The sequence below is a fragment of the Hyperolius riggenbachi genome, chromosome 11 (genome assembly GCF_040937935.1).
Source record: "Hyperolius riggenbachi isolate aHypRig1 chromosome 11, aHypRig1.pri, whole genome shotgun sequence".
NCBI classification, from domain to species: Eukaryota; Metazoa; Chordata; class Amphibia; order Anura; family Hyperoliidae; genus Hyperolius; species Hyperolius riggenbachi.
Genome location: NC_090656.1, coordinates 192,201,427 through 192,214,799, shown reverse-complemented (window position 1 = coordinate 192,214,799; position 13,373 = coordinate 192,201,427). Strand labels below are relative to the sequence as shown.

Here is a 13,373-nt window from a genome sequence, read left to right as displayed (position 1 = left end):
GGTTTCTGCGCTCGGTGGCGAGTGCCGTGCGCCAAAACCACGAAAGAGGTCATATAAAATGGATTTTTAGTATTTTCTTGTTTGCTGGAGGTTTAAAAGGGTTTTTTGATTGAAGTGTACCCTAGGCGAAAATGATTCACCTCTCCATAACTGCCTTAACACAGGGCTTATCTCTCCTTATTTGGCATCACTCATGATTTATCTCTCTTTATCTGTTTAGCTCATGCGTTAGCTCGCCTTACAGTTAAGGTGAAAAATAAGTAGGCTTTGTAAAGGTGGCCATACAGCTAGCGATTTGGCTGTACGATCGACCATTCGATTCCATAATTTTATAGAATCGAGAGGGAATTGAGTGTGTTCTAGAATTCTCAAATGATGAAAAGTGGCTGATTTCATGTCAAATCGACCAGCATAGACGATCGAGCAGGATGCAAGATTGCACAGGAATCGGCTTGTTTACATGTGATTCGATCAACTCTGAATCGATTTTTGCATTCAGTGCATGGGGCCACATCGTTCAGATCAATCGCATGTGATATTTCCTGTAGTGCGTGGGCCACTAGTCGATCGACTTTTGATCAACCATTCTGAGGTCGATTCCTTAATAAAGTCGATCACTTAGTCGATTGAATCAGAATCGCTAAATGTATGGCTACCTTAAATCGACCTCAATATCAGTTAGTATAGCATAGTACATTGATAATTGCTTTTGATTTGATTTGAAAGGGTCCTCTGATTTTCTACATATTTTTTTGTTGTTGTTTATGTTAAAGAGGAACTTTTACTGACTGTAACTAAATCATTTATAAATAAATATTGTAAAATACGGTATACGCAATTGTAATCATTTAGTCAGTGTTTGCCCACTGTTAAATCATTCCTCACTCTGATTTACATTCTTACATTTATCACAGATGGTGAAATCTTTACTGCTGGCAAGGTGCATCTCTGAAAAATGTTTGTTTACTATGTTCCGAAATCAATAGAAACAACTATTCAGTTCACCTTTTTCTCCTAGGAGATTTTTTTTTTTCTCCTCTTTAAAATAACTTTTCAGGACTTTGCAATTGATAAAGCTCCAAAAAGCAGGTGAAAAAGTACTATCAAAATTATTTTGAGTATTTTCTTGTCTGCTGGTGGTTTAACCAGCTTAGCGGTATGGACGAGCTCAGCTCGTCCATGATCGCCGCGCTGGATGATTTTTATAATTTTTTTTATTAAAACACACACGCAGCTAGCACTTTGCTAGCTGCGTGTTTATACCGCTCGCCACCGATGCGCCGCTACCTGCCGTGTAATAGGCCCCCCCCCCCGAGACCCCGTGCGCAGCCTGGCTTATCAGCGGCAGGCAGCGCTAAGGGGTGGATCGGGATTCCCTCTGACGCCATGATGTGGATGACGTCGATGACGTCATCCCAATCGGCGCCATGGTGACGGGGGGAGACAAACAGGAAATCCCGTTCTGAATGGGATTTCCTGTTTGCTCTGATCGCCGGAGGCGATCGGAAGGGGTGGGGGGATGCCGCTGCAAAGCGGCTATCATGTAGCTAGCGCTAGGCTAGTTAATGATTTAAAAAAAAAAAAAGTGCTGCACCGCCGCCCTGGCCGTTCTAATAGAACGCCAGGGTGTTTAAAACACATTTTATTGACATGGTGTGAAAATATGACCTAGAAGAAAACTCAGGAGAAAAATTGAATTGTACATGGGCCCTGGTCTACCAGAATGCTCTGGGAGAAGAATTCTGCATAACTAAACAGCCTAGGCTAAACACCACTGGGATGCTGGGATTACATACCAATATGGAATTACATACCAATATACAGCAATATATCGGTACAGAAAGACAAGACAAATAACATTTATATCGCGCTTTTCTCGTGGCGGACTCAAAGCGCCAGAGCTGCAGCCACTAGGACGCGCTCTATAGGCAGTAGCAGTGTTAGGGAGACTTGCCTAAGGTCTCCTACTGAATAGGTGCTGGCTTACTGAACAGGCAGAGCCGAGATTCGAACCCAGGTCGCCTGTGTTAGAGGCAGAGCCCTTAACCATTACACCATCCAGCCACAGCTGGATAGTGTTTCTGATTCTGAAATCAAAACACAAAACATTTATATTGTGCTTTTCTCTTGGCAGACTCAAAGCACTTCAGGGCTGCAGCCACTTAGGGCAACCAGGATCATTAGGGAGCCTTGCTCAAAGACTCCTTACTGTTTTACATACTGGCTTGAGCCGGATTCACACAAAGGCTCAAATCCCACATCAAATGCAACAACAGTCTTACCAGTCTGCTACCCAGCTGATATAATTACCATAAAATTAGGTATCCTATCTAATAATATCCCTGTGTCCCTGTGTCATCCTGTCCCTGTGTCCGTGTGTTGCGCTACTGTGTATGTGCAGGACGGACAGCTGCTGGGACAGGAGGACAGGGCCAGGGAGCCGGGCGGACAGGTAAGCGCATGCGCACTGACTGGCGGCGGCGGTGGCAGCGTGAAAAGACCTAGAGCCCGTTTTTAAACGGGCTTAGGTCAACTAGTCCTGAATAATGTAGTGCATTCAGCTATCTGTTGTTACAGTGCCTCTTTAATACACCTGTAATAATTTCTCTGAGCTTTGTTTTTTCTGTTATTACTGCCTCGGATTTGGCCTTGCTTGAGTGGTTTGACAGCCAGAAGATTTCCACCTCCATCATTGATTCACAAAGCTGTGATAACTTATCACGGTCGGGCTAGTGTTATAGCGAGCATAACGTTTTTCACGCTCAAACACGAATTTGCGTATAAAATCGTGGCCGTCTTTGCGTGAAAATGGCCACGATTGTGCATGCAAATTCGCGTTTGTGCACGAAAATGTTCCGCACGTTATAGCACGTGCAAAACGCTAGCGCGACCGGTGATAAGAGTTATCACGGCTTTGTCAATCAAGCCCCTTGTGGTGGAAATACCACCATTAGAGTCTCTAGTCTAGAACTGCCCATTGGTTAGATCGTGATTTATGAGTAGATCTCAAAGGACGTCTGGGTAGATCCCACATCACCAGCTTGAGCGATGTGCTTACCCGACTTTGATGAACTTAGGCCAATATGCTGTCCTGAAGTTTTGCAAAGCAGTGTAGAGGATTATGAGCAAGGTTGGGAGCCATACATTTAGAAGCATTATGTGCTACTGCTGATTACAGTTTTGCTGGACACTGCGCCTGATATTGTCTATTTGGCCAAGCACTGTTCTATTTGGATTACTGAGGAGGCCTCTGTGATATGCATCTGATTGGTGGCTTGTGGTTTTTGGTAATCACTAATGTGATGGACTGCTGCTGTGCCTGGGCTGCAGTTGTGGCTTGTGGTAATCACTGATGGACTGCCGCTGTGCATGTGCTGCAGTAGTGGCTTTTGGTAATCACTAATGTGATGGACTGCCACTGTGCATGTGCTACAGTTGTGGCCTTTGGTAATCACTGATGGACTGCCACTGTGCATGTGCTACAGTTGTGGCCTTTGGTAATCACTGATGGACTGCCACTGTGCATGTGCTACAGTTGTGGCCTTTGGTAATCACTGATGGACTGCCACTGTGCATGTGCTACAGTTGTGGCCTTTGGTAATCACTGATGGACTGCCGCTGTGCATGTGCTGCAGTTGTGGCCTTTGGTAATCACTGATGGACTGCCGCTGTGCATGTGCTGCAGTTGTGGCCTTTGGTAATCACTGATGGACTGCCACTGTGCATGTGCTACAGTTGTGGCCTTTGGTAATCAATGATGGACTGCCGCTGTGCATGTGCTGCAGTTGTGTCTGGAAGAGTAATTTGAGCTCCGGCATTTGAGCACCCAAATTAGTAACTGACCGCTGCTATGGCTGTAATTCTCATTACTGTCTATGATTGCGCCAAAATCACTCTACGTCAAATATAAGGATACGTTTACAGTGGTGCATCGCGGCATAATGGGTGCTTGACGCTTTGTAACATGGCTTACCACACTGCAATTCCACTAATAGTCACAATGAAGCATCATTTTCATTGACTGTATGCTTCACTGTTCTTCACTGTATGCGACGCAATCCGTAGATATCGTTCAGCGCCGCTTTTCTGATCTGTTGTATTCCCGCTGTTACGGGAAATATGGCCGCTGTTATCCTAGCCTAAGCTGCCTATGCAGAGTTCCATTTTGACTGCAGATAACTTAGGCTTGCAAATAGTGGGAAGACTATCATGTCAGGTAAAACATCTTACCCTTGTGGGGTTCCATTATCAAATACTAGCGGACCTGTGGCGTAGCATACGCCGCATAAGAAGGTAGCGGGCAGGAAGGGGGTATTGGGCACAGCGGCGGGGAGGGGGTTGGACCTCCCCTCCCTCACCTGGGTCCCCCATCTGCGCTCCCCCTCCAGCTTAAGCTCAGCAGCAGCCGCCGCCACTATTAGTAAGAGGCAGCGGGGGGGGGGTGACTCACCTCTTCCGCGTTCCAGCGTGCGTTCCACTGTCGTCACTTCCTGCAATGCTGTCCTCTGTATTGTAAGTGGACGGCATTGCAGGAAGTGACCACACTGAAACGCGGAAGAGGTGAGTTATCCCCGCCCACTGCCTCTTACTAATAGTGGCGGCTGCTGCTGAACTTAAGCTGGGGGGGGGAGTGCAGGTAGGGGACCCAGGTGAGGGAGGGGGGCTCTGACCCCCCCCTCCCCGCCGCTGTGCCCAATACCCCCTTCCTGCCCGCTACCCCCTCCAGCTCGGCGGCAAGTGTAGGACTGCCCCTGGGGGCAGGGTGCTACTTCTTCTTCTTGCTTGGACCGGCCCCTTCTTCTTGCTTGGACCGACCCTGGGGGCAGGGCGCTACTTCTTCTTCTTGCTTGAAGGTTGAAGCACTTAGCCTATTATATATATATATAGATTGTGATATGCATCTTACTGCTACTGCAGTAGTTTCTTCTATGGTTAGCTAATTGTTTATCAACTGTGTTACGAAAAATATATAATTTATGGGATACTCTGCAAGAGATACAAGATGCCTTTTGTACTTGTAAGACAAATATGTCATATGTTTTCAGCTGTTTCTCCACCGTTCACCATGGCAACATGTTTTTTTTCTTCTACATGGTGTTGAGCTGGTCTATCATCCTGTGGGGAGGGTAGGGAGATATTGGATTAGAAAGCTCCTGGAATGTTTCTATCTAATAGTCATACTGGGGTCTTTTTTGTGCTTTTTATATGGTTATCTATCCATTTTTCCATGCATTTATACATTTTTATAATATATTTTTGTTATTAGAGTGTTGTGACTGTTGTAGGATAAACCCAGTGTAGATTATTTTTTTTTTACGTGTTTTCATCAGGGCCGGGACAAAGTTCTCTAGCACTAGAGGCGGAGATCTCGAGTAGTGCCCCCCATGAATTGTGCCTGCCCCAGTATTGGTTCTACTACTACTATTAGGAAGACCCCCCCACCCAGTTTAGATAGCCAGACGTACCCCCAGTATTAGGTAGGTTCCCATCCCAGGCCCTCCTCCTGGTGCCCTTGTAGCCCTGCGCCCAGAGGCTGGAGCCTTTCCAGCCTCTGCCTCGGCCCAGCCTTTTCATCTTAATAGATTGATTGATGAGTGAGATACTACATATGGGGCTGTCAGTTCATTTTTAAATCAGGTATAATACAATAACAAGCACATATGTGCCAGTTGGGCACAATTGGATTTCTTCAGGGGGGCCACGCTTGACTACAGGGGACCGGAGGATGGCATGGGAAGCCTATAGGATCCAGAGGCTTCTCTTTTCTTAGGTAAGTATGTGTTTTTGTATCCAAGGTTAGCCTCAAGTTCACTTTAAGCACAAAAAGAAATATTTTTTCCAGGTGCTTTTGCTAAATGCACCATATAGCAGCAAAGTGAAAGATATCAGAGCAACGTGTCAGAAAAAGAAAAACTCAGAATCACTGGGATGAATAAAGGATCCCCCAGACTAAAAAAAACAACAAACAAACTTGTAAAGTCATAAACTCAGGCGTAACTAATTATCTTGTTTATTGCACACCAGGTTAATTGGCTTCCACCTGTGATCAACTGTAATCATTTTGAGTACTTCAGCATAACAATCAGCTAATGGGTGGCTGTCAAGAGATAAAGCTGTGGACAGGCACAAGTCAGGAGATTGATACCGAACAATTTCAAGGGCTTTATCAACCCCTGGCGACACAGTAAAGTCTATAATTAAGATGGTAATTGTATGCCTGTGACAACAATTTAAAGTGGATCCGAGATTAACTTTTACTCATTGCATAATTGTGTTCCTTTCCTATTGTTTATAGGGCATTCCTCAAGCCAAATACTTTTTTGTTTTTGTTTTAATACTCTAATTCCCTATAAACTAAACAAGCCACGCCGCACAGGTTTTCAGAGAGCCTTTCAGACAGTAGCAAGGGCTCATGGGAGCTCAGTCTGGGCAGGAGGAGGGGGAGGTATTACTAGCCAGAGATTTCAGAGGCAGAGGGAGGAGGGTTTTTTTTTTTCTCAAAATGCAGATAAGCCTGGACCAGTGTAATGTTTACAAACAACATGGCTGCTGTCATTGCAGCACAGGTAGAAATAATCATATTCTATTAAAGCTGTTTGCAGCTAGATTTCCTGTGTAAACTATCTAAACTTTAGATAAGATATATAGACAAGTTACTTGTTATAGTTAGTTTTTCATCTCGGATGCGCTTTAGCAAGTGCTCTACAAATGTGGCATGGATGGGAGGGTTGCAACAAAACAGTCACTTCTGAAGGAAGACCACATTAAAGAAATACTGATGGGGAAAATGCGCGGGAAGGGGGAGAAGGCAAATCGTAGCCAATAAATAGGTAAGGGCATTGTTACAGACACTTACCACGGGGTCTGTTTTCTCCTGAGAGGCTCGGTTTCCATGCAAATCGTTCCAGTACAGACCCTGACCAGAGGAAGTCACTGGCCTTTGAACCGGATCTAGTTGGCCACACATGCACACTAGCTCAGTGCCACCCCTTTGCCCACACTGCCGGTGTTTTCTGAGCATTTGCACAAGTGCGCCCAACTAGAGCTTCTTGGGAAACTATGGAGACCACCAAGTGTCTGCAACAATGCCCTTACCTATTTATGGGCTCTGATTCAGTTTGTCACCTTCTACTTCCTTTAAGACTCAGTTAATCTCTGAGTTAGGGCTGGTGCACACCGAGCGGCTTTTTGGGCGTTTTCAGATCCGCTTGCGGCTGCGGATCTGCTTGGTCAATGTATCTCAATGGGGTGGTGCACACCAGAGCGGGGGGCGTTTTGCAGAAACGAAAAATGCCTGGGTGAGGCATTTTTTGGATTGCGGGTGCGTTTCTGCCTCAATGTTAAGTATAGGAAAAGCGCAAACCGCTCTGAAAAACGGCACTTCAGAGCGGTTTTGCAGGCGTTTTTGTTACAGAAGCTGTTCAGTAACAGCTTTACTGTAACAATATATGAAATCTACTATACTGAAAACCGCAGCAGCAATCCGCAAAACGCTAGCAAAACGCCTCATAAAAATAAAAAAAAGCGTTTAAAAATCTGCTAGCATTTTGCGGATCTGCTTGCGGTTTTTGGTGTGCACCAGCCCTAAGTGCTGCTTAAAGATTCTGAGGTTGAATGGAAAAAAAAATTATGGTCAGATGTAACTAAAATCGAACTCTTTGGCTTCAAGACCAAGCAGTATATCTGACGGAAAGTCAACATTGCTCACCATTCAAAATTCACCATACTTACAGTAAAGCATGGAGGTTGGTAGCATCCTGTTGTGGGGGTGTTTATCTGTAACAGGGATCAGGGCAGTTGTCGGGACAGTAGGATAAATGTTTAGGGCAAAATGCCATTAAATTCTTTAAGAAAACTGGCTTTCAATGGCAAGAAGGTTCACTTTCCAAAATGATAATGACCTGAAGCTTACAGCAAAATTGACCATACAGTGAATGTAGGTCTGAAGGCTGCCCGAGGGTTAACCACTTGAGGACCCACCCTTTACCCCCCCTTAAGGACCAGCGCTGTTTTAGCTGATCTGTGCTGGGTGGGCTCTACAGCCCCCAGCACAGATCAAACACCAGGCAGAGCGACCAGATCGCCCCCCTTTTTTCCCCACTAGGGGGATGATGTGCTGGGGGCTCTGATCACTCCTGCCTGCCTGAGTGTTGCGGGGGGGGGGGGGGGGGCACCTCAAAGCCCCCCTCCGCGGCGAAATTCTCCCTCCCTCCCTTCCCCGGAGATCCGAGGTTGCACAGGAACGGATCTGTCCTGTGCAGCCTCTAACAGGCTCCTGCCTGTCATGTGACAGCGATCCCCGGCCGCTGATTGGCCGGGGATCGCTGATCTGGTACAACGCTGCTACTGTTAGCAGCGTTGTAAAAATGTAAACAAAGCAGATTATTTCCGCTTGTGTTTACATTTAGCCTGCGAGCCGCGATCGGCGGCCCGCAGGCTATTCACGGAGCCCCCCGCCGTGAATTGACAGGAAGCAGCCGCTCGCGCGAGCTTCCTGATTAATTAGCCTGCAGCCGGCGGTCCTGAAGCTGCCACTTTGCCGACGCGCGGTATGAGTGCGCGGTCGGCAAGTGGTTAAAGACCTAGGAGGAAGAATAACTTCAACTGGGGGTGGTGCAGGAATGAAGGGACCTTCCCTCTACATCAGTGTTTCTCAAACCTGTCCTCGTGACCCTCCAGGCCAGATGGCCGGATTTATACATTTTCTGCCAGTTGAAAATTACATTGCAAAACATAGATATATAGAAGAAACACAATAACCAGTAAAGAAAAGGCAATTCCACACAAAATATGAAGTCGCACATTACAAACATAATAACTACGAAATAAGGACGGGCAGATGCAATCAACCTGTGAGCATAAATTTCATTAAAGAAGAAAGTAGTAGAGAGAGCTAAAAGCGAGAGAAGAAAAAAGGAGAAGGAGAAGAGAGATGCAGAAAAAATGAACATAGGAAGTCTAGAAAATCAGCCCTTTTCTTTTTTATGAGCATCAGTTTCCCCTTTTCATCTTACGCCCCATTTCCAGCCTCCTCTTTCATATGTAGCAGCCCCTATTTCATGTCCAGGTGCCTCCTTTGGCTTCTGCCGCCCAATGCCCAGGCCTTTGTGGTCTTTCCAGAATCCAGCCTTGGTGACCTCCCCCAACGGTGCATGTTTTGCAGGCAACCTCAGTTATGTCTCAGCTACACGGAATCCACCTAGCTGGGACACTTACTACCCCACCTGTGCATTGTAGAAGTTGCCTTTCAATCATGCTCCACTGGGGGGGTCACGAGGACAGGTTTGAGAAACACTGCTCTACATAGACATGTATGAAACCTGAAGTGATTTTCTCACTTCAGGTTTGCTTTCATTTTAAACTGCAAATCAACAAAATGTGTATTTCTATCTGTCTATTGGTCCGTCTTCCTAACTATCTTTTATGTGTATCTATAAATATATATAGTTAGAAATGAATTTATAAATACTTGACTACTGTTTTTTGTTCTTTCTTTTTAGATACAAGCTAACTCTACTCTTGATACACATCCATAAAATGAGGAATGTGGACAAAAAGACTAGTTAATAGGCATCTACTGGAAAGATCAAAGCAAGCCTGGGCAGTCCCAGGTCAATGAAAGTGTACAATCTCACATTTCAGCTCATCTGCTTCTCCTACTGTAAAAGGTTTTACGAGACTCAATTTACCAACTGCTTTCTTCCCTAATTTCGTGAGGAATATTTGAAACCCCTGTGAGCAGGAGGGTCAAAGCAAAAATTCCAGATCTTCTCACCTCAGCTGATACGGAGGATATACAGGATGAACGAGGAATGTGGCCTGTTGGGTCGAGACCTTTCCAAGATGACTGATGAGGAAATGCTGGCTCATAGCAAGGAGGAACTTGTAAGGAAGTTGAGAGAAGAGGAAGCTGAAAAAATGGCAGCCCTCATCCAAAGGGGTCGTCTTATCAAAGAGGTCAACCGTCAGCTGCAAGGTCACCTCACAGAGATTCGTGAGTTAAAACAAGTCAACCATCGTCTACAGGAGGAGAACAGAGAGCTGAAAGACCTCTGCTGCTTCTTGGATGACGACAGGTTAAAAAGCAAGAAACTAGCGAGCGAGTGGCAGTTATTTGGCTATCACGCGGCCAAAGTTTTACGGGAGGACTTGGGTGGATATCTTAAAAAACTTGCTGAGCTGGAGAGGCGACAAGACGAGCTTGTGAGGGAAAACACGTGTCTTTCTGAAGTCTTTCTGGCTCTAGAGGAAGATGGAGCATCCATAAGGCATCACGCTAGCCCCGTGGCTTCATCAGAGCTTAGTCTTTTACCTTGTGGACCACGAGACTTGGGAGATGGGAGCTCCAGTACGGGCAGTGTTGGAAGCCCAGACCAACTCCATGTTGTTTGTTCACCTGATGACTGAAAGCGGGTTGACATCCCAATATGGTGAATGTAAATGGCTGTGAATGACAAAGACTTCTGGCATCTAAACAGGGATTCATGGGGGGGTCACTGATAGGGGTGAGGGAATCTGGGGCAACAGCTTGGTCTTTTTACCCATACACTGCTTTGTGTATATATTGTACACACCAAATTCTGAAGCCATGTATTGTGTTCTGTAAATAAGCTGACGAACAAAGACATATACACAGCTGGTAGTACAGTTTTGGATCTCAATCACTGTAAATATACATGTAGGGATAGTACACGTTTCACTCAGTTAGCGATAGTACAGACCCGCCTTCCTGACATTGATCTCTCTCTCACTCTCCAGTATAGCGGTAGTACAGTGATTGGTCCACACTCTGAACATATACAGACACTGGTGGAGAGATCGTGAGGTCACTACAAGTTGTCAATGCTCTCTGTACATATACAGTCACTGTTTTAGTATATGTACAGGGCACAGATTGTACGGTCTTTACGACTTGTCGTTTTTCTCTGTACATACAGTCACTGGTTTCTGTATAAGTACAGGGGGTAGACTGTACAGTATTTACAACTTGCCACTGCTCTCTGTACATACAGACGCTGGTCTATGTATATGTACAGGGGAGAGATGGTGCAGTCTCTATAACTTGTCACTGCTCTCTGTACATACAGACGCTGGTCTATGTATATGTACAGGGGAGAGATGGTACAGTCTCTATAACTTGTCACTGCTCTCTGTACATACAGTCACTGGTTTATGTATATGTACAGGAGAGAGATGGTACAATCTCTAAAATACTTGTCACTGATTCTGTACACATACAAGTCACTGGTTTCTGTATATACTGTATACAGGGGAGCGATGGTACAGTCTGTAGTACTTGTCACTGTTCTCTGTACATACAGTCACTGGCTTATGTATATGTACAGGGGAGAGATGGTACAACCTCTAGTGCTTGTCACTGATACTGTACACATACAAGTCACTGGTTTCTGTATAAACTGTATATAGAGGAGCGATGCTACAGTCTTTATTACTTGTCACCGATCTCTGTATATTGAAGTAGGAGACGCAATACAATGTCTGTCCCCATTCAGTGATCTTTGTATATACACAGGAGAGAGATAGTGCAGTCTTAGTTCTCGATAAACAATCTCTGTATGTATAAAGCCAGAAAAAAAACACATCCTTACATACGTGTCATTTTCCCAGACTACAATTCTTGTGTGTCTATAGTGTAATCTTCAACTTCCTGTTTGTTCAGGGATTTATTTGTTGTTTCTTACATTGCTGCTACCTGAGCACCTACGCATTTCAATACTTTTTTTTTTCTTGAAATCACAAGAATGCACACAGAACCATAGAGTTCACTTCTGTGCCCATGTTATAGTAAATGGGGGGCACTGAAACAGGGTTAGTTGGCATGTGTAGGTGTGGTGAAAAGTACAATAGATGTGTTCCTCTGGTTTGAAGGGCCGTGCACAGCTGGGTCCTTTCAGCGGATTGTCGCATTGATGGACAACATCGTTGGACAACGATCTGGCTGTGTAGGGGTTCCCTTCAGTGCAGTAACTAGCACGCTTGTTTTGTTGGAATTGTTCGTTATAACATACAAAGATTTCCTAGCATGCTAGGAAGCCTTTGTGTGAGTGGTTGTTAACGTTACTGTTTTCTGTTGAACAAACTGAACGATGCAATCAGCACTTTTGAAGATTACGGAGTACAGAGCAGAATTTTGCCAGAGACTTGCAGGTAGATGTAGGTGATCCACTGCCTTTCCTAGTGCTGAGATACATACCTATCTATGGATGATCCCTGTAGACAAGACAAATAACATCACACTTATCTCCTGGCTGACGCAAAGCACCAGAGCTGCAGCCACTAGGGCATGCTCTGTAGGCAGTAGCAGTGTTAGGGAGTATTGCCCAAGGTCTCCTACTGAATTGGTACTGGCTTACTGAACGGGAAGAGCCGAGGTTCAATCCCAGGTCTCCTGTGTCGGAGCCAGTACACTCTCCAGCCACAGGAGACAGGAGATGACAAACTTTTATTTATGAGTAACTGTAGAAATCACCAGTCAACAAATCTTGAGATGTTTGACTTTCAGAAAATACTGCACAGTTTCTCCTTCTTCCTTGGGATAGTCTACTTTTCAGCTCTATAGGCATAAATCCTGTATTTGCCTATGAATCATCCACCAGAGAAGCCAATAGCTATGTATATTTTTTAATTCTCTCTTACCTGAAACTATTGTTAGTAATTATTTCAGGTGAAAGTTTACAGGCATGCTGCTAGGCTCTCTGTATAGCAGAATGTACTATTTTGTGGAGGGGGGGGGGGGGGGTAGGAGGGATTTAAAGCACAGTGCTGTGGTATACTTCAGTAGAAATTCCTGCAAGAATAACAGTTGGTAATAGTGTTCCAAAACGACGGACAACTGAACACTTGTCAGCGAGGTGGTCGATCACCTGCACACTCTAGTTTTGCGCCTGAGATCACAAGTAATTGTTTTGGGGTGCCAAAAGTTGATTGTGGGTATTTATCCTTCCTACATATCTGATAAAGCGTATTCAATACTTTTAATAGTTGAGATTACGTAAAAATATTAAATCTAATAAAAATCTATTAAATATTTTGGCAGTCTAGATTAAACTTCAATCTCCTTTATCGATCAAGTATTGATTGGCGGCTGCATAGCTTTGTACTGCATTGAAGACTGGAGGTAGCATGATCAGTATTTGATCACATTTCTGCTGAAATCCTATCAAACCTAATATCAGGAAACTAATCAACAGAGAAATATCGGATCATTTTACTCATCTGCTACAAATCTATTAGCATATGGTAAATGTTATTTTCCAAATTAAGCATGAGTAGACCTCAGAGGGTTGAACATGTGATCATGATTTAGCCAACCTCAAGGCATCTGATCTAAGTAGAACAATACATTTAACTTG

The 13,373-nt window shown here is 44.8% G+C and overlaps 1 protein-coding gene across 4 annotated transcripts in view; it reads left to right on the top strand.

Annotated features, from left to right (window-relative positions):
- CCDC85B (coiled-coil domain containing 85B) overlaps nt 1-12,765 on the top strand; it is a 32,501-nt gene extending 19,736 nt beyond the window's left edge. For 3 of the 4 annotated variants that reach the window (XM_068261388.1, XM_068261391.1, XM_068261389.1), the window contains exon 2: nt 9,501-12,765. In XM_068261388.1, the coding sequence (XP_068117489.1) occupies nt 9,802-10,407 (606 nt within the window). In that variant the 5' untranslated portion in view covers nt 9,501-9,801 and the 3' untranslated portion in view covers nt 10,408-12,765. Of the gene's footprint in view, nt 1-6,057; nt 6,206-9,500 lie in introns of those variants that run through there. The other variant, XM_068261390.1, reaches the window with a different exon arrangement.
- The last annotated feature ends 608 nt before the right edge of the window (nt 12,766-13,373 follow it).